General features: G+C 47.5%; 1 protein-coding gene across 1 annotated transcript in view; it reads right to left on the bottom strand.

The window, feature by feature from the left end:
- Nucleotides 1-24,844, bottom strand: part of MMP17 (matrix metallopeptidase 17) — a 116,225-nt gene that overhangs the window by 18,552 nt on the left and 72,829 nt on the right. Inside the window, exons 2-4 of the mRNA XM_034791491.1 lie at nt 18,605-18,737; nt 15,015-15,141; nt 2,540-2,823 (exon numbers count right to left, since the gene is read on the bottom strand). Of these exons, the coding sequence (XP_034647382.1) occupies nt 2,540-2,823; nt 15,015-15,141; nt 18,605-18,737 (544 nt within the window). The remainder of the gene's footprint in view (nt 1-2,539; nt 2,824-15,014; nt 15,142-18,604; nt 18,738-24,844) is intronic.

The following is a 24,844-nucleotide window of genomic DNA, read 5'->3' as shown; positions in this document are numbered from 1 at the left end:
ATGGTTGGAGCCGGAGACTAAGAGTCTATGGGAGATCAGCGGGCAGCTCTCTGGAAGAGGCAGTCTCTGATCAGACGGCCCTCAGTGGTCTACACATTTACAGACAGGAAGTGCTTTCGCTACAGCATTGGGCCAAAGTACCTGCGTTTAATTCCACCAGTGAGCGGATGGGGATATCTGCCAGCACTGCACTGTCTGCCAGAGCAGGTGTCACTGCCAGCTGGATATCCCCACCCGCTGTACTGTTGGCCTCGGCATTGCACCTAGCGTAGCATGGCCCTGAAGCTCTGGGGCCCCTGCATAGATAAGGCCAATTTAAGGATTTTGTTCAGTACTGGGACAGGGACACTGGAGGGCCCCAGAGACACAGAGTCACAGGCTCCACACAGGTTGCCTGTATTAGCAGCTGTACAGCAGTGGAGTCAGACATGACGTGGCTGTTCTGGATCAGGTTCTGCGCCCTGTGGCTAATGCGGGCAGCAGATAGTCCTGCCTGACTAGCTGTCTTGAAATCTCAGCTGTTTGCCCAGTTCCCCTTGCGAAAAAGCACTAAAGGGTTCTACAGTAACTGCCACACCACCGCAGCTTATCTGGGGTCTCAAGTGGTGTGGCCCAGTGGATTGGGAGGATGTCAGTGTATGTGTCCACAGGGCTGCCTTTATGACCCAGTCTGAGCACGGGCAGGGCAAGAGGAAAAGGCCAGTGAACAAACTGTTTGGAGTAAAGGGCTTGGTGCAAAAAAGTGTGCAAGGGGAAGAGGACGGGGCAGCTTTTGTGAGGAGGTTTGAAACTCAGGTTGTCCATAGAAACATTAGCTGCAGGAGATGCAGCATTAAAAGGTAGCCGGGTCCTTTCTCCTGGGGGTTCTGGTTTTTGAACGTGGGGACAGAGAGGAGCAAGGTGGGAGAGAGAAATCAGATTAACCAAACCAAAAAAGAAAGAGAGAGAGAGAGAGAAAATATTCGTCAATTTCAAGGAGGAAGATTAGGTCTAAATGAAATTATTAAGCCCAGGCAGCAGAAACCACTGGGACATCAGCAGGAGAGGTGGCATGACGAGAAAATTAGCAGCTGGTGGCTGGAGCAGTCACATTCTGTCAAAATCCAACTAAGATGGAGCTTGTGGGATCCCTGGCCTGCAGCCCCGGCCTGCCCAGCTTTGTTTTCAAAGGCTCTCCACTTACTGAAACTGGGCTGCTGGCTTGAAAGGCTGAAACTGCATTTTAAGTGGAACTTCTTATTGCCTTAGGGTAAATGCCTTAATTTGGTGGAGCTGGCGGTCCTTTGCCCTGACTTCCTAAGGGAAGAGAGGATCCTTTGTTTCTAAGCCATGGCTGGCGTTGCCCTGTCTTCTCTTACTGGGAGAAGGAGAGCTGGTTATTGGCCATTGAGAACAGCAGCCTTCAGCCTAACCTGGCTCTGCACCACCAGCTCCATCCCCCAACTAGTGGGGGGCTGTGGGGAGCTGATTGCCCTATAGTCGGGGGGGACTGGGGCAGAATCCTTGGGACCTGAACTCTTCTATCGGGGGTGTGGCAAAGCTGCAGTCAGTGAGGGATCAAGGATCTCATTCCCCACTGCCATGCATTTCGTGCCTTCCTTGACACCTGTGCACAGTAGGTGGAAAAGCATCCTTCTGACCTGGTAGCATTTTATGCCCACTTTGCACAAGTGCACATTGACGGCAATAAGTAGAGGAGATTCAAGTCCCTGGTCATTTAGTGGGGCCAGGAGGGGAAGAGCAGGCGTGAACCTGAAGGCAAAGTCTGTCTGGGAGAGCAGGACTGGAAGGTAGAGGGGGGAAGTGAGTGGGCAAGAGCTATTTTTCAGTGGGCTCCTATTTACTCCTCATTCTTCCACAGTGTAGGAGTGTTGCTGATGGGCTTTGCAAGCAGATCCCTACAGATCTCACTGAGTGGAAGCTAGGGTGACCAGACAGCAAGTGGGGGGGTAATAAGCGCCTATATAAGACAAAGCCCCAAATAGCGGGACTGTCCCTATAAAATCGGGACATCTGGTCACCCTAGTGGAAGCAGGGCTTGAATTGCAGCTGTGGAGGAAGAACACATGTGCTTTCCTCTTAGCTGGTCTCTGCATGCCAGCCCTGGTGCCAGAGAATTCACAGCTTTGCCACTGAAGCCTCTACAGAGCAGGGTTGAGGAGTCCTCAAAGGGGAGCCCAACCAACCTCATCACTTACTAGTTCAGAGACCCCATCGCAGGGAGCAGCAGGATGGGGCGAGACAGGGATTGTGGGAGTGGCAGATAAGAACTCTGGGTTATTTAGGTGTGGCAAGTGAGGGATTATGAGGAGAAATGGGAATACTACCACAGTTTCCTACCTGACTTGGACCCCTGGATGGACAAACAAGTTACTGGCCTTTGGGGACATAAGGGAGCGAACAGAGGTCTCTGGGGCCCCCGAGGGATGTGCACAGGACTCCAAACCCCAAAGAGTGCCCATAACAGAGACATAAATATTTACAAAGGGAGGGTCTGGGAGTTCATGAGTTCTGCTCCAACTCTCTTACTCTGACGTACCTGATGATCGGAAGGTCCAATATTCGTCATCGTCGAAATGAGTGTCTCCTGCGGTATGATGGTCTCCGGGGAAGAAAGCGTGTGCTACCGTTCCGCCAGGCCCGTCAAAGGGATACCCATCATTGTGGTCCGCTTTGGAGAAGTCTATCTGTATGTCAGCGTTGTTACCCGCCACCTCATGGAAATTCAACGGGGTGATGTCACTCCAGACCTTCAGGGCATAGTACATGAGGGCGCGGACTGTGTCATGGCCCAGGTGGGATTCTTTGGGGAAGGTGCGGACTCTGGGATAGAAAAGAGAAACGAAGGATATGAAAACAACAATCAATATCAGAGGCTGTCCAGCTCTTTCATTCTGCCGATCGCTTCATGATCCTCTCCAGGACTCATCCTCCTCTCAGTTCCCAAATCCTCAGTCTATTCTGCAAACCACCAGAAAGGGCTCTGTAGATGACTGGAGGTCCATGGACCATAGCTTGGCAATCACTGACATACACAATACTCTATTGTTGGTTCTCCCACCTCTGCCCTCCACTAGGTGGAATGTCAGACCCGGGAAACTTTGTGTGAATTTGTGTCGGCCCCCCGCCCCACTCCCTACCCCCTAGTAGATACATCCTATGGAAAATACAAGAATGAACACTACTCCGCAAGGGGCGGTGTTTCACAGATAGCCCTCAGTAGAGCTGATCAAACTCAACATTTCGGTTCTGCAGAACATTTCAAAATTTCCTTTCATCCCAAAGCAGAACGAAAGTGGAAATTCCGAAATTTCCTGCAAAACCAAAATAAAAAATAATCAGAATACAGTCAATTTAACAAAATATAAAATCTGAAATGATGACGTTGAAACGAAACGCTTTGATCTTATTGAAACAAGATATCTCTATTTTAATCTACAATGATGCTTTGTGCAAAAGTTTCATCGAACCAGTACTGTCCAGTACTGTCCAAGGGAAAATCATTCTGCTGGAAATGTTTTGACACGTTCTGCCCTCCAATAATAATGGTGATTTTATCTCTACCAGCACACCGCCCAAGGCACCCAGGGAGCTGCCCAAACAATTAAAGCAGTCAGGGCAAGAAAGAAAAACAAACATTTAATATTCATAGACTCGTAGATTTTCCAAGCCAGAAGGGATCATCACGATCCTCTAGCATGAGCTCTTGTATAAACACAGGTCAAAGAACTGCATCCACTATTAAACCATTGCACAGTATAAACACAGGGGTAAGATTAAAATTCACCTCTAACAAAGATCCTGCCGGGATGGGTATGGTATACACTCATGAATAGAAGAGATGATGTGTTTTCAGCCTGTTGCTAATAGAAGGAAGAGGCTGCCAGGGACAGCTACCTAGGGAGAGCAGGTTCCAGACCCTAGGGGCTGGGACAGTGAATAAGATCAGTCACCAATTTACAGAACGGTGGTGGAACCATGTAAAACTGGCGAGACTGTGTGAATTCCAGCTATTCCTTCGTCCAGTTAGGAAGGGACATGGGGGTTTTCTTTTCTGCAGCAGTTAGAAAAGTTAGTCCCTTCTCACTTTCAATGGGAGTTGAATAAATAACTACGTGCAGGCACACACGTTATTAGAGATTAAAATGCCACATCTGGTCACCCTAGCCCCAAGAACCTTACACAGGCCCCAAGAACCTTACACATACCCCAATTCTGCAAGCTGCTCCATGGAAATCAATGGGAAAGTTAATGACAGCCACGGCCCTAAAGAACTTAAAGTCTAAAAGACGAGATGGGTAACATTTTCATAAATGCCTATATGCCTTAGGAGCCTAAGTATCATTTTCAAAAGCTCCTAAGCCACTTAGGCCTTTTTGAAAAAAAAATTACCTGATGAACAAGTGGAAGGAGAAACTGAGGCAGAGTGCAGTGAAGTGACTTGCTCATGGCCACACAGCAGGTTAGTGGCAGAACTTGAACCCAGGTCTCCTGACTCCCAGTCCAGTGCCCCTCTTCACTAAACCACCCGGCCCCTTTAATTATTAGGGTTAGTGATTCATTAACAATATGATTTTCTTCATGAACTAGTGGGGATTCCTTGCGGAATGACAGTTTTATTATCCACTGCTACTTTGACAGCCGGGCAATCTTATGGTTTCCTTGGCTACTGCTGTCCTACAAAAAAAAATATTGTGTATTCTCATGGGGGTGAGGGGAATGAAAAGGGACCTTACAGACATGTGCCATTACATCCCAATTTAAAACAAACAAGTCAGGGAATAGGTTTGCCTGCTCTAAACATGCTGTATTTTATTAGGATTCTTGCTGGTAACAGCCTCTTGACAGTCCTTCAAGCTGAAAGCTACCACACAGAAATGCCTTGTGATGTGTGACAGTAACGTAAGTGTACAGGGCAGGAGAGAAGCGATGCTAAATACAAATGGGATACTATATCTGGGGACATGAGAAGCAAACTAAAATTTTAACCGAATGGAACAACAGCTGGGACAAATATCATTCCAACTCTGGGAGCCTAGTGGTCATACAGTATAGCCAGCGAGAAGTCATTGCAAACTCTTACACTATTTCACTTTGGGCAATGCAGGTAAATCCCTTATCTTCTGGGCCCACAGGCTTCGGAACTAGGAGATTATCCATTTGTACTCAACTCTAAGGATCCAATTAAAAAATGCATTTGCAGTGACTTAATTAATTCCGAATGGGCTCTGTATTGTAAATATTTATCCCTTCATTCAGCTGATGGTTTGCTTTCCCGCTCGTTATCCATTTGCGAGGCTTTCTTCCACTGTCACAATCACCACAAGATCTGAGTTCGCCTCCTGCCTTACAACTATTTAGCATCCTAATGCGCATGTCAGGCAACTCCCATCATACCTATTCACCTGGGGGCTACGTTAGGGAAACTGCCAGGACCTCCACTGAAGAATTACAACCTCTAGCTGACGTATCTGTACCAGCAAAAAAAAAAAAAAAAAAAAAAACCATGTAGACACAACTATGAGAACAAAAGAGTGCTTCCGTTGGCATTGCTAAAGTCATTCGGGGAGACGGTATAGCCATGCTGGCAGAAGAGCTCTCTCTGCCAGCTTATGCAGGATCTCCACTAGGGGGCACTGCTGGCACAGCTTCACCACCCCAGGCTAGGCAGTGTAGACAAGCTCTTACAGTCATGGTCATCTGCATTTATTCACTAGTTGTTGATTCAACTGAATAACTATGAACAGGCTCTGAGCTATCTCCTTCCCTTCTTAGAGATGGGTAATGGGGCGGGGGAGAGATTAGAGATAATGATCCAAGGACCATGTAAGATGAGGAAGCTAGATTGGTGAAGTCATTGCAGAGGGGCTGTAGCCGCTTCCATCTGCAGCCCACATGCCTCCAGGATGACAAGGTATGTGCACCGACAGGGACAGGAGGGTTGTTCAACTCCCAGTGACCAAGATTTTCGGACGCGACCAGGGGTTTGGGGATGCCTCACTTGAGACACATGAAAGGGCCTGATTTTCAGAGGTTGGGTACTCAGCACTGTGGCACAATCAGGCTTCTTTAGGGTGTGTCAAGTTGGGCGCCCCAAATCACTAATCACTTTTAAAGGCCTTGGCTATGCTGCATTTCTCACGTCTCTGACAATACTGCCAGTTCAGACCAATTTGCTATGGTGGCAGCCAGTGCGCTGCAGACACGTCCACTTGGAGCCAGCCTGACACGACTAACTCATTTCACAAGGGTCACCAGACAGTCCTCTCAGTCTAAAGACTGCCAAGGGCTAGTAGCATGGACAAGAATTGAACCAGCGACCTACAGCTGAAGAGCGCCACAGCCCGTTACAAATCACCACAGCCAGTCCGTCCCTTAGTCAGTCTGTCTCTGAGTCAGTTAATAAACAGATCCAAATGCGACTGACACATTTCTGCCTGAGCTCAGGAGGTGTCCATTCTAATCATTATTTTGGTGTCTGGGTTCTTTTTTTCATGTGAAGGCGAAAGGGAAAGAATATTAGTGCAATATGAAAAATCAATTCCGGTTTAATGAAACACTCCTTCATGTTGGGCAACTCCAAAGCTAGAGAGAAATAAATTCAATGTTGATAATCACCAAACATAACAGACTATGGATTGCCTGATAAACAAGCATTGATTCGGGGGGGTGGTTTGTTTTTTGTAAATTGAGAATGTCTATGCTCATAGTCTAAGACTAGAAAATGACTCTTTCCCAGCTGCTCAGAGGTCATGCTCGGTAGCGCGTACAATGCCCCAGTAGTTCTGGATCTTAGCAATAGCAGCACAACAAGCCACATTCATTCCACTGTGTTCTACCTGGTCGTTGGCTGGGCAATCTGCGTACAGAGAGGTAAACACAATATATTTCACAACAGTGCTGCAAACTACTGCTATCAATATTTTGTGCTTCCATAGCACTTTTCAACCAAGGATCTCACAGCCCTTCACAAAGGTTAGTGATTTCAGCCTCGCACCATCCCTGTGTCACTTTTGTTATTTTGTTTTTAATACAAATAGATGACCAGAAGGCATCCTCCGGCTCCAGAATGAGCAGCAGCACGGGAGATAGCTTATTCTAGGGAAAAGATGCTGGTAAAATAAAACGTCACCGACTGTTTCCCAGGAAGCCATCCTGGATTCATTCTGAGAAAGGAGGAGCTGTGCTGGATGAAACCAAGAGAGATTTGGGTTTGTACTTGAACTACAGCTCTTTACAAACCTTGTCCCAGCATTCACTCACTGCTATCTCACAGAGCAGACAAGCATGCCACAGAAGCTGGTCTTTCTCCTTGTAAGTTATAGCACCTGCAGCAGAAGTCCCATCCATGTGAGACACTTACTCTCTGCTCCACGGGGTTCATACAGTGCAGCGACAGGCTGTGCAGGTGCTACCCGTGGCGTGTGAGGTCTATAAAGCACTGCAGCCTCGGAGAACTCACTCCAGCTTGCTGGCATCTGCCTCACCTTTCTATTTGGTACTACAGAGCAGCTGGCTTACGCATCTGCACGTCCCTTGGAGAGTGCCACACTGCTGCTGCAGCGAAATCTGCAGCTGTTCAGCGCTTGCTCCAAACTCGGCCAACAAAGCCAGGAGGAGAAAACACGGAAGACTCAGGAGAGCAAGTAGCACATTAATGGACTGTGCTGCTGGGCTTGTAGCGGCTTCCTTCAATTGTGCCTCTGGCCCTGCTGCCTTGAACACCGTGGCCCAGCAAAGACGAGATTTTGAATTAAGTGCGTTAAAGGAGACCAGCACGTTTAGAGAGAAAAGAAGAGAGGGAACAACTGCTATTGATGGAGACGTGAGCTGGTGGGCAGTGTGTGAGAGAGACAGTGGGGGCGGGGCTTATTCCTGGCAGACTCCGCCTTGTTTACTTCCAGTGCCTGCTTCTCTTTCTTTTACTGCTGCATCAAACTGCTAAAGAACCTGCCGGGCCAGCCCTGCTCCGGGTTCCAGTCTCTCTCAAACTTGTTCTATTTCCCATTGGATGATGTTGCTTCCCTCCTCCCCATCTCCTGCCCCATTCTCTTCCTTCCCCTTTATGTCCTGCTTCCTGGGCAATTCTATGATGTTTTAGGTTGCCCCCTGTTTCTGGAATAGCCTCTTCATGCAATGAGCTTCCTCTCTCTCCTCCTTTCACACCTCTCCCGGAAAGTCATTTCTCTCAGCTAGCTTTCCACCCCTCATCTCTGTTCGGTGCATGCAAGTCACCAGTTATAAGCCTAAATGGCCATCTGCACGTGCAACTGGGTGAGGCCTGTGCAGACTATGCACCCTGTTGTGTGTGCATTCAATTGCATGCAAAGAATACTGAACTATGGGTCTCCACATGTCTCAGACTTAACTATCATTGGCTAGTAGCAACTGGGGCAGACACCGTTAGAGGTGAAAGGTCATGGCGATATCTTGAAGATGAGAATCCTATTTCATTTCTAATTTTAAGAGTGAACAGTCTGTTCCCCCAGCCCTCTCCCCTAAATAACATGCTGCGGGCTATTCCCAAATCCCGGTAAAACTGTCTCTTTTCATACATTTAGCACGGATTAGACAGGCTGTTCCCCACAGCTTAGCCCTTGCCCCTGTGCAGAGCACCACGGAGCAGCTTGAAGGCTGGGGGCTTTGATTATTTCCACCAGTTCAATCATCTCTCAGAAGAAGCAGCCCACAAGCGCCGCCTCTTTCAGCTTCTGTTTGAACAGAAAGTGATCCGAGCCTAACCCAGCCCTTCCGAAGATGTTTCATTAGGCACAGACTCAGGGTTCCCACGGGGGCTCTTTGCCTTTTTTTCACTGTGATGTGTCCCCTGCTTTCCTATAGATGTCATAGCTCTGGTCAGAGGCATCCTGATTGCAACGCTTTGATGATGCAGAGCCTGGGACTTCTCCTTAAGTAAATCGGACGAGTTCAGCGTAGGGGTGACATTTCGGCTACTGTGGGCTAAAGCCTGGTAAATGTATAGATCTGGGCTTTGACGGCTTTTCTTTGCTGTCAGGTGCCCTGTATTTAAAGAGGAAGAAGCAAGAGAGAGTGTGTTTCTGGGTGATTATTGCTCTCCTTGGGTGTCCCCCTGGAACAGGAAGCCAAAGCTGAGCAGAATCACAGAAATGCAGGGCTGGAAGGGACTTCAAGAGGCCATCAAATCCAGCCCCCTGCACTGAGGCAGGACCAACCAAAATTAGACCACCCCTGACTGGTGTTTGTCCGACCTGTTCTTAAAAATCTCCAGTGATGTGGATTCCACAACCCTATTCCAGATGTTAACTACCCTTGTAGTTAGAAAGTTTTTCCTCATATCTAACCTAAATCTCCCTTGCTGCAGGTGAAGCCCATTGCTTCTTGTCCTTCTTTCAGTGGACATGGAGAACTATTTTAAGATATTTAAAACTGAATTTAAAAAATAACTTTTAATTAGTCCAAAAGTGCAACATTCCCTCAGAATTGCACCGCCTGGGATAGCAGTCTGCTAATAGGAGGGGGAGATTATGTATTTACAGGAGGATAAAAATCAGAGCTACACATAATTTATTAACTTTTCACACTATGGTTTTGTCATCACTGACACCCAGAGGGAAGCCAGGTCACAGCTGAGCAGGGAGTTCAAGAGTCAGGATGCCTGGATTCGATTCCCAGCCGTGCCACTTTGGTCAAGTCAGTTCCCTGTCCATGACTCAGTCTCCCCATCTGTTTAATAGGGATAATAATGCCTGCCTCACAGGAGTGTTTGACGATTAATTAATGGATACTTGTGAAGTGTCACAAGATGCTGTCAAAGTGCACAGCATTATAACCAGGGTCGAAGATTTCAGAGTCCTCTTATAAGAACTAGGTCTACAAATTTACCCTAATTGTGAGCTCAACTGTGGGAAAGTGAATAAAAGTTTGCAAAATGTTCCAATAACACATCACAATAAATGCTGAAGGAAGAAGGTGCAAAAGGGAGACAGAAAAACAGAATTAGTCCAAACAAAAAGACCTACTGACATAACTGACAGACTGTGTGACAATCATGCCCAGGAAACAAAGGAAGAACATTCTGCTCAGAGCAGATGTTCACAATGATCTCCTCTGGCCTTGGAATCTATGAAGACAAGCATAGGGTTGGAAATCAATGAACCAAAACTGGTGCGTTGAAAATTACATCTTCTAGGTAGGCCAAATAATGAGAGGATGGACTATTCCGCTCATCACCTCTTTTTCAGTGGGGGGCCACGGACTGACTGGGATTTCTGGAGGAGGAGGAAGGCTGTCAGGCCTCCACACCACTTCAGGGACTTTGCCGTTTGCCCCTGGAAATCATTGCATTATCATGAAGCCCAGACCTCAGCAGGGACACTTGACCATCACCATCGCACAAGCAAAGACTCCAGCCAGAGACACACAAGATCCTGCTCTGTCTCCCCTTCCCTTGCGTGTTCCTTTCTGCCCCACTATTTTTCCTCCTATGATGTGTCTCTCTCTGTCTCTCTCTTGTTTCGGCTTACCACACCAGCACAAGGAGACAGGACAGTCCATGCAGCTCTGCTCAGCCTGAGAGAGACCAGCCCAGTCAGAGGATGTCCCAGATCCCAGACTGGGAGATGAGCCAGAACCCAGAGCAACTGCTGTTGCAGCTGAACTGGCAACCCAGAACCTCAAGAATATCAACAAAAACCATATTTCTCCATCTTTACTATCCTGTCTCTTTTCCTCTCACACTTTTCTGTTTGTCAAAAGCAGAGAAAGTGACCATCTGTCACGGCTGGATGGTGGGTAGCCAGACCTAGTTGTCAGAACCAGAGGCTGCAAGACAGGAGTCAAGAGTCGGCGGGGTCAGGATACCAGGTCAGAAGCAGCAGACAAACATGAGATCAGAACCACCAGGGAGGAACCAGAGGCAGATGACAAACTGGAGGTTGGGAACCATGGGTCAGAGGCCAGGACATCAAGCCAAGGACACACACAGTCCACAGCATGGTGGAGCCCAGTTCGGTTTCTTGTGCCTGCTGTTGGATTAAGTAGGGCCAGTGGGCCAATCAGCCACTCTGGAACTCTGCCAATCAAACCTCGGGGCAGAGCCTTCCACTGGGGCTGGGTTTCGTGTATCTGAGGTACGTTAATCTCAGCAGCCTGCTTGGTGGAGTGTTGGAGTGGGGCTGCTCTCAGCAGCCTTATGGGCCTGGGTTTGAGACCCCCCCATGGGTCATGACACCATCCTTCACATCTCAGAACTAAGCAACAAAACTAGCCCCTTTCTCTCTCCCCTCCCCCCAAGAAAGGTTGTCCAATAAAAGACTAACTTTTTAAAAAAGAACGTTGATAGGTTTTGGTTAAGTTTGTTTTATATAATCATTCCATTTCAGTTTTAAAGGACTTTAAAACTTGCTTTAGCTCCTTTTCTTTCATGTATCCCAATCCATAAATCTCCAAACTTTAGCAGTGTGCTTGCCATGGTACTAAGCAGGCCACGGTCTGCGTATACCAGACCTCAAACCTTGGTTCACCCTGCTCAGTGCTAGACAGTAACAGAGTCATGTTAACACCTTGAACTCTTTGGGCCCATATAGTCCCTCTAAGTTAGCACAAGTCCTTTCATCACTGATCACTAACTCATTGTGCAGCACCGGTGCAAAGTGCAATAGAAATGTAACGCATTATGGGAAGAGTGCAACAATCGCAGTTCCTTATGGAAACTCCCTATATGAGTTGTCCTTCAATAAGGTATAACTGAAAGTAATAAAATGATATTAAACAAGGGGACATTTAGGCTGAAAATCAGGGGGGAATATCCTTCAGGAAACTGGCAGCAGATGATAACACACGCTGTTCCTTTCTCTAATTTCTATCAGTTATGATGAACCCTCTCTTGTGCCATATTGACATTTGAATTAACTTTGGCTAGCACCAGCAGAGGGCACTGTTACCCCACAGACCAACCCCCAGTTCCCCTGCCCGATCCACACGAGCTACCCCGTGGGAAGTAGGGCTCCAGTTAATATTGTTTTTCAAGTCATTTCAACAGAAAAAAATCAGAAATAAATCCCCAAAACTTATTTCATTCCCAGCTTGAGCGCAATTCACTTTCTGAGTGTCTTGGTAACTATGTGAGGTTACATTTTCCAGCCAAAAGCTTGTTGAAAATAGGGTGAGTTGTGTGTCTTATTCTGCTGGAAATTTACCATGTGGGCTATATCTTGGAAGGACGCATATGTATGGACCTACAATTGTATGCAGCACCTATCCCACTATTCTGAGACCTCTATCTGCTTGGGTTTGGCTGCACAGAGGCACCTGGGGAGGGACCAGAGAATAAATCACAGAGAGACATGATTTACCGGCATCACCTTCAAATCTTGTTTCCACATTTTAAACCTGATGTCTTTGCTTTTCCATCATCACAAAATATATCAGATGCCCCTTTCTGGGGAGTCCAAAGGCCCCGCCGTGGGGCAGCCTCGCACAACTCCCACGGGCTTGTTTATCCTGCCTCACCATTTCTTCGGATGCATGAGCATTTTTTCATTATTCTCAATCATCATGGTAAAAGCAAGTGAATTTTATGCCTGGGCTGGTAAATTTTAATGCCAGGCTTGAGTGTTGGGCATAAATACCATATAATCATTCCTGTGTGGCCATAGCTTCTCCCATGCTTAGATAACCTCCAAATATAAAACACAGCCCCGTTGAACACAAGTCAGACCACTGGAAAGGAGCAGAAGGTGGCGAAAAAGTCTAACCCAGTTGTCAGGAGATGGGAGTTTTATACCACCAACATTAAACCATTTCAAGACACAAACCCAGTGACGCCGTTTTATGGACTCCTTTGAGGATGCATCACAAAACCTCATAATGAATTTGAAATGGACACGTGCCAGACAGGTCAAGTCAACTGAATGGTTGGCTTAGGCCCACTACCTCTCTACATTCCCCACCCTAACCTGGTGCTAGTGACTCACAGTACCAAGATGCTTTGGTAGATGCCATGAAGGTCACCAAACAGAGTCAGAGTCTTTGGTGTAGCTCCATCAGGGCCGGCTCCAGGCACCAGCGCAGGAAGCAGGTGCTTGGGGCGGCCAATGGAAAGGGGCGGCACATCCGGATCTTTGGCGGCAGGTCCCTCAGTCCCTCTTGGAGGGAAGGACCGGCTGCCGAATTGCCACGGAAGAATGAAGCGGCGCGGTAGAGCAGCCGCTGATCGCGGCTTTATTTTTATTATTTTTTTTCTCTTCACCAGTTGGGGCGGCAAAAAAAGCTGGAGCTGGCCCTGAGCGCCATAATTTACACCAGCTGAGGGTCTGGCCCTGAGAGTCTGGCAGAATGTCAGAGACAGAAAGCGCCACTGATTCATCCCAAAGAGAATTTCTTTCTCTGGAACAGACATCAAGAGAACCCCAGTCACTCATCTTAACTGCTAAGGGGTAAGGGAGTCTCTTAAGCAGACAGGTCTCAAATGATTCTGGGCTCTTATATTGGGTAGCCAGAAGAGGTCACTCTTCTACCCACTGGTCTTCTCTTGATCACTAAGGCCTTGGCTACACTGGCAATTCACAGCGCTGCACTTGCTGCGCTCAGGGGTGTGAAAAAACACCCCCCTTAAGCGCAGCAAGTGCAGCGCTGTAAAGCGCGAGTGTAATCAGCGCCTGCAGCGCTGCACGCTCGCTCGCAGCACTGCAAGCTATTCCCCTCAGAAAGGTGGAGTACTTGCAGCGCTGCGAGAGAGCTCTTGCAGCGCTGGCGGCACGACTACACTCGCACTTCACAGCGCTGCCGTCGCAGCGCTGTGAATCCGTGAGGTTAGCCAAGGCCTAAGAATTAATTAATAGCAACACCTTAGGGTCCCATTCTTAGAATCTCTCCACGAGCTTTTTATGCTGAAATTAACAGCTAAATGCTAGTTATTTAGACCACCCCTCAAAATAAGATCCCCATTGGATAATGCTGAAAAATAAAGCAATTTTCCACCTAATGTCACCGTTTCAACGCCTGTCAACTGCACTAGCTGGGTCAAGGTACAGTATTACTGAATGGGCTTCCTCCAGAAAGCTAGTGGTTACACTAATACGTGTGGACTCAACGTTTACATCTGGCTTGGTGCCTTTCAGCTTGGACCTAATTAACAGGGAGTTCTCGACAAGCTGCGAGCTCGTGTTTCTGGGATAGCAGGATCAGCTAGTTTGACACTGCAGCAACCCCTTACAGGCAAGTCAATGAGCAGGGAAAGCAGCATCCAGCTCTCTTTGGTCGTGGTTTGAAGAATAGTCAGCACGATCCATAGTCTTTGTGGGGGAGAGAGAATAGGAGGTGGGTAGGGAAGGAAAGCGAAAGAAATCATCCATGGTTCCCAAAAGGCTTCCAATCTCCACCGGGGGAGACAGGTAAAGAGCATCCCATAGATGTAATATCACACCCCCAGGGTGGGTTATCAACAGCAAAGCTCGAACCCGGGACTTCTGGATCTAAACGCTGCCTCAGCTAAAAGACTCCATTAACAAAGGCCGTAGCAGGCTCCTCAACCTCTCGAGGGAGACACAATGCCACACTGAGTGACTGTGGGTTACACATGGTTTTTAAGGAAGGGAGAGAAAGGGGTGGGGGAAAAGATCATCTGTGGGTCCAAAAAAGACTCATACATCCTCCTCTCTCAACCAGGAGGAGAATCCACGCGGGTCCAAACCTGCTGGAGTCTGACAAAGGGAAGCCGGGAACCCAAAGCATTCAAGACAAATAAGCTCCCAACCGCTGCAACTTGGCTAAAGAAACCCAGCTACTTCCCTGCGTCAGATCTATCAGATATGGGTTTGCTATTGCAGTTTGCTGTAGGACTGGGAATCGAGACTGCAACTAGGGCAGGTGCGAAGAATAGTTTAATAACCTGGCTTGATGGGGTCTGGGAGCGTGAAAGAACACATTTTAACACAGCCACGTTCCACCTCATTGCCAGCCTGATTTAACTCAGCTCTGTCTATGATCGATTCCTCGTTGTGACACTGAAATAGTGAAAGATGAATGCCTACCTCCAAGATAAGTTCCTTTTATTCCACTTTGTCACGGCCTGAGTGTGCCGCTTCTTTCTGGTCTCTGACTCAGCAAGATCAGGTAGAGAGCAACGAGGTGTCTTCATTAATTCCAGTGTAGCTTCATCTAGATTTCAAAGAAGAACACACACAAAAAGAAAGCGCCTTGAAATACTGTGATGGAAATTGGTCTAACGTCTCCACTTTCAGAGGGTGAAACCGGGTGGTAAAAATATTAATTTCCTTTCCTTACGACACTGAGGGGAGCACAGGGGAGGGAGGGAATGAGCCTTACAGACACCTTGTGCATTTCGTGCAATGCGGTGGGCTTATCGGACAAATGATGGCAATGCAGCAGTGATAATGTTCCCCTTAAAACACGCCTGCGGCCATTTCAATCTCTCCCTGACCTAGAAGGGAATGCTCTTCCATCTCATCAGTACTGGCATTCACTCTGCTCACCACAGGGCTGTCGACAGAGCCGTAGGCTTTTAAAACTGTATTGATCCGGACTGTAACTTTTAACACGATTGGAAGTGCCCAGCAACCAGGGCTGGGTTAGGGAGTGGGAAATATCTCCCTTGCCTAAAGAAACTATATGGGGAAAATAGCACTGATGACTCTTCTTCTAGATCTTCTACGGCGCACTGGGTGCCATTTTCTACCCCACCACCAATCGATCCGATGCCGTACGTGGCCTGGCAGCAGGGACGAGGGGATGTGTCTCGCAGGGGGATTGCTGATATTAACAAGGCTCTTCATCGTTGATTAGGAACAGCTATGCAGCTGAGGCCATGCCCCACCTCCACACACGCACACGCTGGAATAGTTGTGTGTGCTGACACTGAACATTCCCGATCATGGAGCGGATTGCATTGCTATTATGCTATGGCTATTAAACCCCTGCCCCCCAAAACAGGATAGCAGTAATCATTAACAAGTCCCAAAATAAGGACAAAGTCTCATTTTCCAAAATGACACAACTGGAGCAAAAATGCGGTTGCAGGGCCGGTTTATTTGTCCCAAGAATCACCTATGGGGGGTGGGGGAAGCAAGGCAGTTAGCAAGCAAGGTACAAGAAAGTATCGGGAATGGGAAGCCTCTTTGAATGCATGGGTTAGGCCTGGCCTTAACACTGGCTTTGTACTATTTTAAAAGATGGGAAATAGGAAACCAAGAGCCTTGTCGTCCCTGGTGCCCTGTTCATAATGCACGCCCTTTGGCAAATGGCACCATGGTAGAATGATGACAGCACATTTCTTCCCAGTATTCTACGTTAAAGTGCATCAGGGAACTTTTAGTTTACACCTGCGCGGTCTACGTGGACCGGTTAGTGCGCAACACTTCAGTGCATTTTAGAAATCACACCACCCTAGAGCACATTGCTGCCTTGTGTAGACATGCCCTTAGTCTCTTCTTTTATCTGGATTCCCACCACTCTCCTGGCAAAGCAGGATAGTATTTGCATACAAATATACCATAGTCGTGTTAGACTGGAAATTGATTTGCAACATATTAATATTCTTTTCTTCATGAGTAAGTTTCTTTATTAGGAATGGAATAAAATTGTCAGGGGCTGGCTCCACAACCAGCAGGACTCTGTGGACGCAACAATTTACAGATCTGGCCTTACACTTTTATTCTAAAAAAAGGGAAATTAAATATTTTTATTTAAAACAAAATTCCCAAAACACAAACCCCCAATTCACAAGGAAAAGACTGTGAAGGCCATTTTAAACTATGCTCATAATTTCACACACACACAAAAACCCCAAACCAAGAAATCCACCTTGCTCCTCGGCCTCTCGGTGTTTCTGATAAGACGTGAAAGAAAGATAATTTCATGTATTTAATTAAAAATGGAAAGCAAGCATCTCAGTGATGAGCTGATAAGAAACGTGGACGGAGAGCTGGGACATGGGAAGCAGCTGCTCAGAGAAGGACTTGCTGAGAGCTGCCAAGCCACAGTCTGGACTTGGCAAAGGAGGAGAGCCTGCTAATTAGCAGGTTCTCGCTAACTCTCTCCTAAATAAAGGCAGTGAAAGCAAACTGACCTCACCACAGCAGGTTGTTTCTATGCGTAAGAACTGTGTCCAGGCAGGGAGAGACAAAGAGACTTTAGGAGGGTTACGATGATACTTCCCCCCTCCTTTTTAAAATGAAAACAACTGAGAAGATTTGCTAGGGACAAGCAAACAGATTCAGAGAAAAGCAGAACCGACTTTGAAAATCCCAGACCCGGTCTTGTGTGTGCTTATGTCGACCAAACTTCACCATGGAGTCATTTGATGCTCACCTACGGCTAATTCCTCGTGGGGCTGGTTGAACCGTCGGGAGGGGAATGCACTTGACCCAGTCCCAACATTGCAAGAATGGGGTTCAGCCAACCTGGACTTGCAAAGGGTTGGACAACTCCACAGCAGTGCATGAGGCCAACAGGCCAGGAAGAGACTTGCACTTCGGGGGTCTGATCCAACTCCCACGGACCTCCAAGGGAGTCGTTTCATTGACTTCAACAGGAGCTGGATCAGTTTCCTAGATCCCATCCCTGGAGCTCAGGGAGAAGTCTATTGGAGGGCTCAGGTGTGGTGAACCTTATGGTAAGACTCTGAACTGCTTTGGGTGGGAATAAATAAGGCAAGAAAATAATTGACTTGTTATGTTTTTAACTAGAGCAACTACTTTTCTCGAAGAGGCGGAGGAACACTAGGATACACAGGAGCGCTCAGTGTCTAATCAACAACAACAACAGTAATCTTTCATAATTCTATAATTCCTTCCTTCTGAGGCTCTCACTTCACAACCATTAATTAATCCAATGTCACTGAAAGGGAAACCGAGGCGCAAAGAGGCTAAGGACTTGCCTCCAGTCACACAGAAAGTCGCTAGGAATAGAATCCCAAACCCCTAAACCCTGTGGTTAAGCCATGAGCCCATCCTTCTGCAGCTGCAAATTAATATGGCTGAGAGCCTGACAATAACTCTGGCTTTCTTAGCAAAGTGAAAAGCCAAAAAACCTAGCGGTCTTCAAAAAGAATTCAATGCAAACCAGTATAATGAGCAGGAGAAAAAGACAAAAAGAACAGCCGGGAGTCGGTCTTTTAGAAACAATCTTTCCACCCCCACTCCTCTTTGTCAAAAAGAAGGATAACAATAGAATAGTTCAATATATGAATCTGGGCGATTAATTAGCTTATTTTTCCTCAGTTGGATGATGTAATCAATGATTCAAAAAACCCAACCAACCCAGCAGTTCTGATGGTTTCTCTCCTTTTTTAAACACATCAAGAGCTATTCTGAGCACAATAAGACCCCCATGGGCATATGGGCTAGTGAAATAATTGCCCGCCTCAGGTTGTTGAAAATGCAAGGCAACAAAGCACCTGAGCCATGTAATTACTCCTTATAACTGCAAACTGGGCCGTACGTTGTTGCACTCACATTAGATCTTCCTGGGACCGGCACAGTCATCCTTCTGCAGACTCAGTGGTATAGGAGAACGCACCTCCCTCCCCAATCTTATTAAGAGACATCTCTGCAGCTGATCATCAAAATGAAACAGAAGAAGAAAGTGCTTGTTTTCGACTGACCTAGTATCCCTGTTGCTTCTAGGCCTCCAAACTGCTGCATGGCTGTGATGGCTTTTGCAAGCTCTTCCTGGGTCTGCAGTTGTCCTGTGACAGGGCCTGGAGGAGGCAGGTAGCCAAATTTAGTCAGCCAGTCCTGTAAAGCAAGGAGAAGGGGGAAATAAAAAAAGGTAGAATGACAGGGTCTGAAGGTCCCATCGGTTCTGCATGGAGAAGTCTTTCCCATTTACATGTCTACACCTGAGTTCCTCATTGAACTTTGTGGTCCATGTTAACAAATGAATGTGTCAGAATGGATCTGTATACATTACTTAAGTAATGGAATCCAGTGACCTTCATGCATTCCAATGCTGACATTTAATTTTCCCATCCGGCTGCAAGCTATCTTTGATCATGGCAACAGCAGCTATAAAACATGGGCCTATGCAGCTATCCTTTAGTCTCCCTTTGGACTGTTGGTTGTTAGCAGAGAACTGTTTGTGGGGAGACTTGCTGAGGATTAAGGGAGCTGAATAACAAAGAGCGAAATAGAACTCACCCGCTTTTCATCTCTACATAGTTCTGACTTTGGGGCAGGAGTTAGGTTCCCTGGGGTCCCACCCTCTCCTCTACAGTGTTTGGATGGTGCTGGAATTGGCAAGGTAGACCCATTCCTCTCCACATCCTCAGGGTAAAACTTCTGCCTGCCTGCCTACTCACTCTTCCTTTAGCAACAGGGCCTCAGTTAATCCACTGGGACTTGCTACTGCCTTCTTGTTACTGACTTATTCTATTCTTGGGCCTGAGACATCCCAGAAAACACAGCCTGATAACCAGGAAACCGGGGCTTTCTTACCATGAGGGCACTCAGGGAACATCTCAAGCCTAAGAAAGAGGTAGATTGAAAGTGGAGAGGCAGCAGTGGGACCTGGAACGGACAGTTCATTCAAGGAAGATATCTTGGGGGTTTGGGGAGTGGCAGGCTAGTGCCCCAAACGCTGCAGATGCAGAGACGGCATGGCTCCAGTGATTGAAGATGGGCACAGGGGCCTTCATCTGCTCCCTGAAAATGTCTATAGGTGGGGAGGTGCTAGGGAGCCACGGGTGGGGTGGAGACAGCCCAGTGTTCTTGGATTCGATGCACTTCACTTGGGTTTGCATTGTTTTGTTCCGAGTTTCGTGATGAGTTTTGGAACCTCAAATCATTAAAACCATGAGAAGCAAACCAGCCACTGAGGTTCACTGAGACTCAAGCAAACCAAAGCTGGTGGGTTCCACTGAAGAGAGATTAGAGGCTCACGTGGTTTTATATCTCATCTTCACCATCATCTGATTTAGGGCCAACCCAACTCTCATTAAAGTCAGTGGGAGTCTTTCCAGTGGCTTCAGTAGGAGTTGGATCAGGCTCCTTAATAGGAACCAGGTGGCAATTTATGAAATGATTACCAATTAGCTAAAGTTCCAGGCAGCTCTCAGAGTAGCCGCAATCACCCAAGACCCCCAGCAGATGAGCCCAAAGCTTAAACAGAGGAAACTCAGGAAGACACAAAATTACAACGGGCTTCCAGGGAAACCATCCTGTCACACACACTGAAAGAGCTTCTCTTCAACTCTCCTAATCAGCTGACAGGCAACATGAACAAGAATGTCACCAAAGTGAGATATGAGCAGCACAGTTTATAAACAGGGGGGAAGGCTAGCTCAGTGGTTTGAGCATTTGCCTGCTAAACCCAGGGTTGTGAGTTCAATCCTTGAGGGGGCCTGTAGTGAGCCGGTGTGGCGCCCCTCCGTCTCCGATAGGGCCGAGCCTCCTCTAACCCCAGCGTGGGCGAGCCACCGGGTCCGGGGCCCGCCCCTCCGAGGTCACGGCCCCGACCTGGAAGTATAAAAGCCCGCCGGCAGAGTTCAGTGGAGCCCAGGCCGGCAGAGAGAACAGACGTCCCGGGCTGAGCTCCAGCTTGGGAGACAGCCGCGAGCTGCCTGCTACCCTGCCGCGCTGGTCGAGCCAGGTACCCCGAGGAGGACTGGCCAAGCCTGCCCTGGACCCGCTACCCCAAGGAGGACTGGCCAAGCCTGCCCTGTGCCAGCTACCCTGGGGAAGAGCTGCCGGACCAGCCCCCAAGCCCTGCACCAGAGGAACCGATGCTGCTGGACTGGCCCGAACCCGGCATCGCCAACGAGGTAGGCCCCGAGGGGGAACACGGAAGTAGCCCGGGGGTAGCCGACCCCGGTCAGGCTGCAGAGGCCTGTGAACTGATGTCAGTGTGTTTCGGTCAGGATACCCCACTGACTAGCAGCGGCAATAACTGCTGCTAGGGCCCCGGGCTGGAACGCAGTGGAGTGGGTGGGCCTGCGTTCCCCCGTGCCACCCCTGCTCACGGGTGGCAGGCTTCCCCCTCACCCAACGCTCAGGTGTAGGACCCTGGGCTCCTTAACTGCTTGTCTGCTCAGCCCCTGCATCCAAGGGCCTGAGCTCCCTGAACTGTGGGCCGCTCAGCCCCTGCGTAAAGGGACCTGAGCTTTGACTGTCTGGGCTACAGTGAGCCGGTGTGGCGCCCCTCCGTCCCGGAGGGTAGAGCCCTGGCGCGATCCTACTACACGGCCACTTAGGGCTCTGGTACAAAAATCTGTACTTGGTCCTGCTAGTGAAGGCAGGGGGCTGGACTCGATGACCTTTCAGGGTTCTTTCCAGTTCTATGAGATAGGTATATCTCTCTATTTTATTTCTTCTGAGGCATCAAGAGCCACAGAATGGGAAACTGTTCAACAGATTTGGGCCAAAAATAATTTGACCCACACTAAAATGGCCATTTCCAGGAGACCAATGGCCTTTGTGTGTGTATATATACATATAAACTTAAAAAAGCCCCTTTTAAAAATATAATATCCCATTGATAACGGCACAGGGAGCCTTTCAAGTCTAGGCTACTTGTTCAACCCTTCCCCTGACCAGAAGTGGTTGGTTCTTTGGTCACCAATGCAAAATGAATTTGGGAGTCTTCGTACATTCCCGAGGGCCTGAGCCAAAGTCAGTGGAAAGTCCCCCATTGACTCCAATGGGTTTTGCGTCAGGCTCTTAATGAAGAACTTCCCATTACAGCTATAATTCCCCCGTTATTGGCAAGATCAGCAGAGAGACCAAGTACTGAATGGTCCATGAAAATTGACTTTCCCCTCTCAGTCGCTACCTTTAGCGCAGGGTAAAGCCCACTGGCAGGGCGGCTGTGCGTACTGTTCCTATTGGGAGGACAAAAAGAATATGTCAGAGCTGCCATTCCGGCATCTTGCAGGAACACTAAGTGCTCTTAAAGAAAACCAAATATCTTCCATTTCATTGCCAAGAAATCACTAAAACCAAACCAAGAGCCACCAGTTTAGTGCCACATGCCAAGAAGCAATGAACGAGCTCTCTACCGCAAGCTTGTATGTAAAAACTCGATTCTCAAAGCTGTGCCGCATTCTTGCTATGAAAATTGCTGGTAATAACAGGGCACAGACTGAACATTGTATAAATGAGTGGCAGCTACGCTGGCTCTTGCTGCACAAGAAAAAGTCAAGCTTTGTTCAGTGGAGGAGAACGAAACCATTCAGAGTTGCCCATGATTTTCAGAGGACAGTCCTGATTTTTATTTATTTAAGAGGAAGGGTGGATGGGTTTACGCCCACCTCTCTCCCCCTCATGTTTAGCCACCTCTCTGCCAATGACCTCAGTGTATGTACATAGAGTCAAGCACATATATTTTTTTATAATCTAGAGTAGTATGGCCCATAAGAAACCTAACCACCACCTCTCTGCCCAGTGCCTGATCATCTCCAAGGAGGCCTTCCACTTACTCCCATTCTTGTCTCCAGTCAATGCAGAAGGAGCTGCAGAGGAGAACTTTATATTACTGCGAATACATGACTCCTGTGTTTTTTATCAGTATCAAAAGACATATTGATCTACCACGCCACTAAGAACTGACATTGATTTAGGCTTTTACCATGGTCAATACACCATTAACTTATTTTGGTAAGATTAATGCTGTGAGTCAATTTCTGCTTACCACTGATGCTTGACTGCCCAGTTTCCCAACACCCTTCAAGGACAGAGAGTTCTCAAGTCCCTATTGATGCACTGGGTTAAGTGGGCTCACACTTACACAACTCCCTTCTAGGTTTTCTTATGCTTGCTAGGAGAGCAAAATCAGCCATTTCTTTCAAAGAGCCAGGCCTCTGGTTCCTGGTCTCTCTCTGGCTAGTCAGTTGTCTCCTTGCCCTCGTACATGGTTGGCTCATTTTAGCACGATTGCACAGTATTAGAATAGGGAAAATTGCTTATGCTGCTTTTTCACATTGTTTAAATGTAGCTCCCAGATTCAGTAACTCAACTGCTAGGAACATATTAGCTACCAAAGACCACAGTGAGAGAGACTTAACTCTTATCCCATCTGCTGGGAAGTGTGGTCTGAAAGCCGGGCTGAATGCTGTCATCAGTGTTTGCTCCTGCTGCTTTATTTGTCCCTTTGCATAGGAAAAACATTGGTGACAGCAATTAGCTACACAAATTGCTCCTGAGAAATCACCTGTGACATGGAGCCCTACGTCAGCCCGTCGACTGCCAGGGACCATGGGGTTTAATTTGGTTTCCTCCACAGCCATGGAGACAGTATCATTTATCCTCTAGTTGTAGCAGAACCTTTCGTATACTGCAGACCTAACTAAATCAGCTTCCCTGTTGCCCTCCTGGTGAATGCACTGGAAGACAAAAGGCAAAGAAAAGGGCACAGAACTTTGTAGATGTGGGTGAAAGAGTTGGAGAAGGGGATCAGTCCAGGGGAAGCCTTCAGTGATTTAGCTATAGCAATAACTGTACTTAAACTCTTTTTTAAAAAGATGAATAATCATCTTGAGCTTCAAAACATTTAGGACAATGGTGGGAGCTCTCTGCAGCTAAATACGCCCTATTGCTGCTTTGCCTAAAGAGTGGCAGACCCACCAATGACTTTCTCAGGGCTTATTCACAATGCTCAATCTAGATTATTTCATTCTAGAAATAAGGACAATCCATGCTACTAGTTTTCCTGTCCCCAGCTGCTCTATACCAAGTATGGTGTGCAGCACCCTACAGTGATTCATGCTTGAGACACCCTTGCCAAGGATGGATGCCACCATCTCTTCAAACAGAAGATGTAACTTCTCCCTCCCTCGCTGTTCTTAATTTGTGTAGGCTAAGGGAAGAGAAACTGGATTTGGAGAAAATGACAATTGAATAGAAGTGGGTGGGAAACTATTTTCCCTTCCTCAAAGATTTCTTGAGATTTGTCCTGAATTGGGACAAAAATTCAAAAGTTCAAAAATGTTTTCTAACAAAAACAAAACAAAACAAAACACACCTCCAAAAGAATAAGTTCGGGTCAAAACATTTCAATACTTTTGCAATGTTTTATTTTAATTTTGTTAGCTTATTTCAAAACAACGAGTTGTCTCAAAGTGGAAAATTGGATTTTTTCATGTCAAAAATGCCAAAACGGCATTTTCTGAAAACCTGAAGTTTTTATTCAAAAACATTTTCAAGTTGAGAACTTCACTGAAACCAACTCTTTCCCACTAAAAGTTTCAGTTTCAACTAATTGACATTCTTTGATGAAAAAATATTTTATTGAAAAATTCCCAACCAGCTCTGCAACTGACCCCACCATCTGCTCCAAGATGACACGAGAAGAGCATAACTAACACTTCACTGGCTAAGAGAGGAAGGTGGCTTTGTTATATAAAGATCTTGGGCTAGGACTTAGGAGATTTGAGTTCAGTTCCAAGCTCTAGAAAAACTTCTCTGTGTGAGTGTGAGCAAATCATTTATGCTGTCTCTGTCTCATTTCTTTATCTGTAAAAGGGGCATAATAGCAATTCCTTTTCTTTCGCCTTTTGTCTGTTTTGTCTGGTTAGACTCTAAACTCTTCTGAGCAGCAACGGTCTCTTATTGTGTGTAAGTATAGCACCTAGCACAAGATAGGGTTACCATATTTCAGCAAGCAAAAAAAGAGGACGGGAGGAGCCCCGCCCCCCCAGAACCCCCAACCCTCCCCCCGTTCCTTGTCCCCTGACTGCCCCCTCCTGGGACCCCTGCCCCTAACTGCCCCCCAGGACTCCACCCCCTATCTAAGCCTCCCTGTCTCTTGTCTCCTGACTGCCCCAACCCTTATCCACACCCCCACCCCCAGACAGACCCCTGGGACTCCCACGCCCCATCCAACCACTCCCCACCCCCTGACAGCCCCCCCC

Source organism: Trachemys scripta, chromosome 15 (assembly GCF_013100865.1).
Source record: "Trachemys scripta elegans isolate TJP31775 chromosome 15, CAS_Tse_1.0, whole genome shotgun sequence".
Classification (NCBI taxonomy): Eukaryota; Metazoa; Chordata; order Testudines; family Emydidae; genus Trachemys; species Trachemys scripta.
Note: the sequence above shows the minus strand (reverse complement) of the source record. Positions and strands in the feature narration are given on the sequence as shown.